General features: G+C 41.2%; 1 protein-coding gene across 1 annotated transcript in view; it reads right to left on the bottom strand.

The window, feature by feature from the left end:
* LOC124028998 (Golgi apparatus protein 1-like) overlaps positions 1-7,500 on the bottom strand; it is a gene marked incomplete at its 3' end in the record, with an annotated part of 21,612 nt that overhangs the window by 11,545 nt on the left and 2,567 nt on the right. Inside the window, exons 2-4 of the mRNA XM_046340875.1 lie at positions 6,238-6,324; positions 1,720-1,782; positions 559-672 (exon numbers count right to left, since the gene is read on the bottom strand). Coding sequence (XP_046196831.1) covers positions 559-636 — 78 coding nt within the window. The remainder of the gene's footprint in view (positions 1-558; positions 673-1,719; positions 1,783-6,237; positions 6,325-7,500) is intronic.

Genomic DNA, 7,500 nt, shown 5'->3' with positions numbered 1-7,500 from the left:
GAGATTATGTGGATCATTCAGAGAGATAGTGAGTGTGTGGATCATTCAGAGAGATAGTGAGTGTGTGGATCATTCAGAGAGATAGTGAGTGTGTGGATCATTCAGAGAGATAGTGAGTGTGTGGTGTGTGAGGATCATTCAGAGAGATAGTGAGTGTGTGGGATTATGTGGATCATTCAGAGAGATAGTGAGTGTGTGGTGTGTGAGGATCATTCAGAGAGATAGTGAGTGTGTGGTGTGTGAGGATCATTCAGAGAGATAGTGAGTGTGTGGGATTATGTGGATCATTCAGAGAGATAGTGAGTGTGTGGTGTGTGAGGATCATTCAGAGAGATAGTGAGTGTGTGGTGTGTGAGGATCATTCAGAGAGATGGTGAGTGTGTGGTGTGTGAGGATCATTCAGAGAGATAGTGAGTGTGTGAGTCAGGGCGTTCAGTTCAGTGGGGGGGGTCATAGTGAGGTCAACAGCTTCTTGGTCCGTGTTGTCATAGCGACAGCGACCCGCCAGGTGTGTGTACATGAGTCAGTGTGCGTGTTGTCATAGCGACGGTGACCCACCAGCTGGAAGTGTGTCACTCCCACGGTACACTTGCTGTTCATCTCCTTCTGGTGTTTGTTCTGAACCAGACACTCCATCACATCCCCTGTATCCACCTGGTTATCAGATACATCCTGGAGGGAGGAGAGAGAGAGGAGAGAGATGTGTTTGTTCTGAACCAGACACTCCACCTGGTTATCAGATACATCCTAGAGAGAGAGGAGAGAGAGGAGAGAGATGTGTTTGTTCTGAACCAGACACTCCATCACATCCCCTGTATCCACCTGGTTATCAGATACATCCTGGAGGGAGGAGAGAGAGGAGAGAGATGTGTTTGTTCTGAACCAGACACTCCATCACATCCCCTGTATCCACCTGGTTATCAGATACATCCTAGAGAGAGGAGAGAGAGAGATGTGTTTGTTCTGAACCAGACACTCCATCACATCCCCTGTATCCACCTGGTTATCAGATACATCCTAGAGAGGAGAGAGATGTGTTTGTTCTGAACCAGACACTCCACCTGGTTATCAGATACATCCTAGAGAGAGGAGAGAGAGAGGAGAGAGATGTGTTTGTTCTGAACCAGACACTCCATCACATCCCCTGTTGGGATAACTTGTTTTTAGACTTGCCAAAAGAGGAGAAGCTGTTCTGAGGTCAGGCTGAGTGAGAGAGCTGAGTTCTGAGGTCAGGCTGAGTGAGAGAGCTGAGTTCTGAAGCTGTTCTGAGGTCAGGCTGAGTGAGAGAGCTGAGTTCTGAGGTCAGGCTGAGTGAGAGAGCTGAGTTCTGAGGTCAGGCTGAGTGAGAGAGCTGAGTTCTGAGGTCAGGCTGAGTGAGAGAGCTGAGTTCTGAAGCTGTTCTGAGGTCAGGCTGAGTGAGAGAGCTGAGTTCTGAAGCTGTTCTGAGGTCAGGCTGAGAGAGAGAGCTGAGTTCTGAAGCTGTTCTGAGGTCAGGCTGAGAGAGAGAGCTGAGTTCTGAAGCTGTTCTGAGGTCAGGCTGAGAGAGAGAGCTGAGTTCTGAGGTCAGGCTGAGTGAGAGAGCTGAGTTCTGAGGTCAGGCTGAGAGAGAGAGCTGAGTTCTGAAGCTGTTCTGAGGTCAGGCTGAGAGAGAGAGCTGAGTTCTGAAGCTGTTCTGAGGTCAGGCTGAGAGAGAGAGCTGAGTTCTTACATGGCACTTACATGGCAGTGAGACTGGATGACAGGCTGACAGGCCCGGATCAGCAGGGCCTCAATATGAATGTCCTGTCACAGCAGAGAGACCATGTCAGACCGGAGACAGTAATATACAGAGACATCACACATACAGAACGGTTGGTACCCTTGATAAAGATGAGACTGGATAAAGATGAGACTGGATAAAGATGAGACTGGATAAAGATGAGACTGGATAAAGATGAGACTGGATAAAGAGGAGACTGGATAAAGATGAGACTGGATAAAGATGAGACTGGATAAAGATGAGACTGGATAAAGAAGAGACTGGATAAAGATGAGACTGGATAAAGATGAGACTGGATAAAGAAGAGACTGGATAAAGAAGAGACTGGATAAAGATGAGACTGGATAAAGAAGAGACTGGATAAAGAAGAGACTGGATAAAGAAGAGACTGGATAAAGAGGAGACTGGATAAAGAAGAGACTGGATAAAGAAGAGACTGGATAAAGATGAGACTGGATAAAGAGGAGACTGGATAAAGAAGAGACTGGATAAAGATGAGACTGGATAAAGATGAGACTGGATAAAGACGAGACTGGATAAAGATGAGACTGGATAAAGAGGAGACTGGATAAAGAAGAGACTGGATAAAGAAGAGACTGGATAAAGATGAGACTGGATAAAGAGGAGACTGGATAAAGAAGAGACTGGATAAAGAAGAGACTGGATAAAGATGAGACTGGATAAAGACGAGACTGGATAAAGATGAGACTGGATAAAGAGGAGACTGGATAAAGAAGAGACTGGATAAAGAAGAGACTGGATAAAGATGAGACTGGATAAAGAGGAGACTGGATAAAGAAGAGACTGGATAAAGAGGAGACTGGATAAAGAAGAGACTGGATAAAGAAGAGACTGGATAAAGATGAGACTGGATAAAGAGGAGACTGGATAAAGAAGAGACTGGATAAAGATGAGACTGGATAAAGAAGAGACTGGATAAAGATGAGACTGGATAAAGATGAGACTGGATAAAGACGAGACTGGATAAAGATGAGACTGGATAAAGAGGAGACTGGATAAAGAAGAGACTGGATAAAGAAGAGACTGGATAAAGATGAGACTGGATAAAGATGAGACTGGATAAAGATGAGACTGGATAAAGATGAGACTGGATAAAGATGAGACTGGATAAAGATGAGACTGGATAAAGACGAGACTGGATAAAGATGAGACTGGATAAAGAGGAGACTGGATAAAGAAGAGACTGGATAAAGAAGAGACTGGATAAAGATGAGACTGGATAAAGAGGAGACTGGATAAAGAAGAGACTGGATAAAGAAGAGACTGGATAAAGAACACACATACAGAACGGTTGGTACCCTTGATAAAGATGAGACTGGATAAAGAGGAGACTGGATAAAGATGAGACTGGATAAAGAACACACATACAGAACGGTTGGTACCCTTGATAAAGATGAGACTGGATAAAGATGAGACTGGATAAAGAGGAGACTGGATAAAGAACACACATACAGAGACTGGATAAAGAAGAGACTGGATAAAGATGAGACTGGATAAAGAGGAGACTGGATAAAGATACAGAAGACTTGATAAAGATGAGACTGGATAAAGATGAGACTGGATAAAGAAGAGACTGGATAAAGAAGAGACTGGATAAAGAAGAGACTGGATAAAGACGAGACTGGATAAAGACGAGACTGGATAAAGATGAGACTGGATATAAAGATGAGACTGGATATAAAGACGAGACTGGATAAAGACGAGACTGGATAAAGACGAGACTGGATAAAGACGAGACTGGATAAAGACGAGACTGGATAAAGAACACGCATACGGAGCTGTACATTAGGAAGGTTTTCTGATCACTTGACTTTCTCCACAGTTTGTTATTTTACAGCCTTATTCTAAAATGGACTCAAAAATATAAATACTGCCTCAATCTACACACAATGCCCCATAATGACAAAGCAAACAGGTTAAGACATTTGAGCAAATTTATTACAAATGATAAAATTGAAATATGACATTTACATAAGTATTCAGACCCTTTACTCAGTACTTTGTTGAAGCACCTTTGGCAGCGATTACAGCCTCCAGTCTTCTTGGGTATGACGCTACAAGCTGGGCACACCTGTATTTGGGGAGTTTCTCCCATTCTTCTCTGCAGATCCTCTCAAGCTTTGTCAGGTTTGATGGGGAGCAGCGCCTCACAGCTATTTTCAGGTCTCTTCAGAGATGTTGGATCGGATTCAAGTCCGGGCTCTGGATGGGCCACTCAAGGACATTCAGAGACATGTTCCAAAGCCACTCCTGCGTTGTCTTGGCTGTATGCTTAGGGTCGTTGTCCTGTTGGAAGGTGAACCTTCGCCCCAGTCTGAGGTCCTGAGCTCTCTGGAGCAGGTTTTCATCAAGGATCTCTTGACTCAGTTAATCTTTCCCTTGATCCTGACTAGTCTCCCAGTCTCTGCCACTGGAAAACATCCCCACAGCATGATGCTGCCACCACCATGCTTCACCGTAGGGATGGTGCCAGGTTTCCTCCAGACGTGACGCTGGCATTCAGGCCAAATATTTCAATCATGGTTTCATCAGACCAGAGAATCTTGTTTGTCATAGTCTGAGAGTCTTTAGGTACATTCTGGCAAACTCCAAGCGAGCTGTCATGTGCCTTTTACTGAGGAGTGGCTTCCATCAGGACACTACCATAAAGCCCTGATTGGTGAAGTGCTGCAGAGACAGTTGTCCTTCTGGAAGGTTCTCCAATCTCCACAGAGGAACTCTGGAGCTCTGTCAGAGGGACCATCGGGTTCTAGGTCACCTCCCTTACCAAGGACCTTCTCCCCCGATTGCTCAGTTTGGCCGGGCAGCCAGCTCTAGGAAGAGTCTTGGTGGTTCCAAACTTCTTCCATTTAAGAATGATGGAGGCCACTGTGTTCTTGGGGACCTTCAATGCTGCAAAAATGTTTTGGTACCCTTCCCCAGATCTGTGCCTCAACACAATCCTGTCATCTCGGAGCTCTATGGACAATTCCTTCGACCTCATGGCTTGGTTTTTGCTCTAAAAAGCACTGTCAACTGTGGGACCTCATATTGACAGGTGTGTGTCTTTCCAAATCATGTCCAATCAATTGAATTTACCACAGGTGGACTCCAATGAAGTTGTAGAAACATCTGAAGGATGATCAATGGAAACAGGATGTACCTGAGCTCAGTATCGAGTCTCAGAGCAAAGGGTCAGAAAACGGATGTAAATAAGGTATTTTAAACACTATAGTATTATATAGTACTAATATAACATATACTATATAATATAGTACTAATATAACATATACTATATAATATAGTACTAATATAACATACACTATATTATATAGTACTAATATAACATATACTATAGTAATATATATATACTAATATATAATATATAATATAATAATAATAATATAGTACTAATATAACATATACTATAGTAATATATATAGTAATATATATATATAATATAATAATAATAATATAGTAATAATATAACATATACTATATAATATAGTACTAATATAACATATACTATATTATATAGTACTAATATAACATATACTATATAATATAGTACTAATATAACATATACTATATAATATAGTACTAATATAACATATATATATAATATAGTACTAATATAACATATACTATATTATATAGTACTAATATAACATATACTATATAATATAGTACTAATATAACATATACTATATAATATAGTACTAATATAACATATACTATATTATATAGTACTAATATAACATATACTATATAATATAGTACTAATATAACATATACTATATAATATAGTACTAATATAACATATACTATATAATATAGTACTAATATAACATATACTATATTATATAGTACTAATATAAATATATAATAATATAGTACTAATATAACATATACTATATAATATAGTACTAATATAATATATACTATATATATATATATATATATATATATATAATATAGTACTAATATAACATATACTATATTATATAGTACTAATATAACATATACTATAGTAATATATATATAATAATATATAATATATAATATAATAATAATAATATAGTACTAATATAACATATACTATAGTAATATATATATATAATATAATAATATAATATAATAATATAGTAATAATATAACATATACTATATAATATAGTACTAATATAACATATACTATATTATATAGTACTAATATAACATATACTATATAATATAGTACTAATATAATATATACTATATAATATATATATAATAATATATAATATAATAATAATAATATAGTACTAATATAACATATACTATAGTAATATATATATAATAATATATAATATATAATATAATAATAATACTATAGTAATAATATAGTTTGTTATTTGTATGATTCATTTTATCCAGTCTTTTTTGCTCATCTTTATCAGGGTAACAGCCACAGTCCATCCAACATGAAGACAGTGGTACCTCAGACTGCAGCTCTGTCAGGTTGCCCACCACCTCACCACACCCTGACAGCAGGTCTTCCAGGTGGTCCTGCAGACACTCCAACTCCTAGAACACACACACCATCACAACGCCATCACACACACCATCACAACGCCATCACCACACCATCACACTCACCATCACCACACCATCACAACGCCGTCACACACCATCACCACACAGTCACACACCACCATCACACACACCATCACAACGCCGTCACACACCATCACAACGCCGTCACACAACATCACAACGCCGTCACCACACCATCACAACGCCGTCACACACACCATCACAACGCTGTCACCACACCATCACACGTCACACACACCATCACAACGCCGTCACACACCATCACAACTCGTCACACACCATCACAACGCCGTCACACACACCATCACAACGCTGTCACACACACCATCACAACGCCGACACACACCATCACAACGCCGTCACACACCATCACAACGCCGTCACACACCATCACAACTCCGTCACACACCATCACAACACCGTCACACACCATCACAACACCGTCACACACCATCACAACACCGTCACAACGCCGTCACAACGCCGTCACACACCATCACAACAGCATCACAACAGCATCACAACACCATCACAACACCATCACACACCATCACAACGCCGTCACAACGCCGTCACAACGCCGTCACACACCATCACAACGCCGTCACACACCATCACAACGCCGTCACACACCATCACAACGCCGTCACACACCATCACAACGCCGTCACACACCATCACAACGACGTCACACACACCATCACAACGCCGTCACACACACCATCACAACGCCGTCACACACCATCACAACGCCGTCACACACCATCACAACGCCGTCACACACCATCACACACCATCACAACGCCGTCACACACCATCACCACACCATCACAACGCCGTTACACACCATCACAACGCCGTCACCACACCGCCGTCACACACACCATCACAACGCCATCACACACACCATCACAACGCCGTCACACACCATCACAACGCCGTCACACACCATCACAACGCCATCACACACCATCACAACACCGTCACACACAATCACAATGCCGTCACACACAATCACCACACCATCACAACGCCGTTACACACCATCACAACGCCGTCACACACACCATCACAACGCCATCACCACACCGCCGTCACACACACCATCACACCGCCGTCACACACACCATCACACACACCATCACA

The sequence above is a fragment of the Oncorhynchus gorbuscha genome, unplaced genomic scaffold, assembly GCF_021184085.1.
Source record: "Oncorhynchus gorbuscha isolate QuinsamMale2020 ecotype Even-year unplaced genomic scaffold, OgorEven_v1.0 Un_scaffold_5217, whole genome shotgun sequence".
NCBI classification, from domain to species: Eukaryota; Metazoa; Chordata; class Actinopteri; order Salmoniformes; family Salmonidae; genus Oncorhynchus; species Oncorhynchus gorbuscha.
This window is presented reverse-complemented; position numbering and strand designations above follow the sequence as displayed.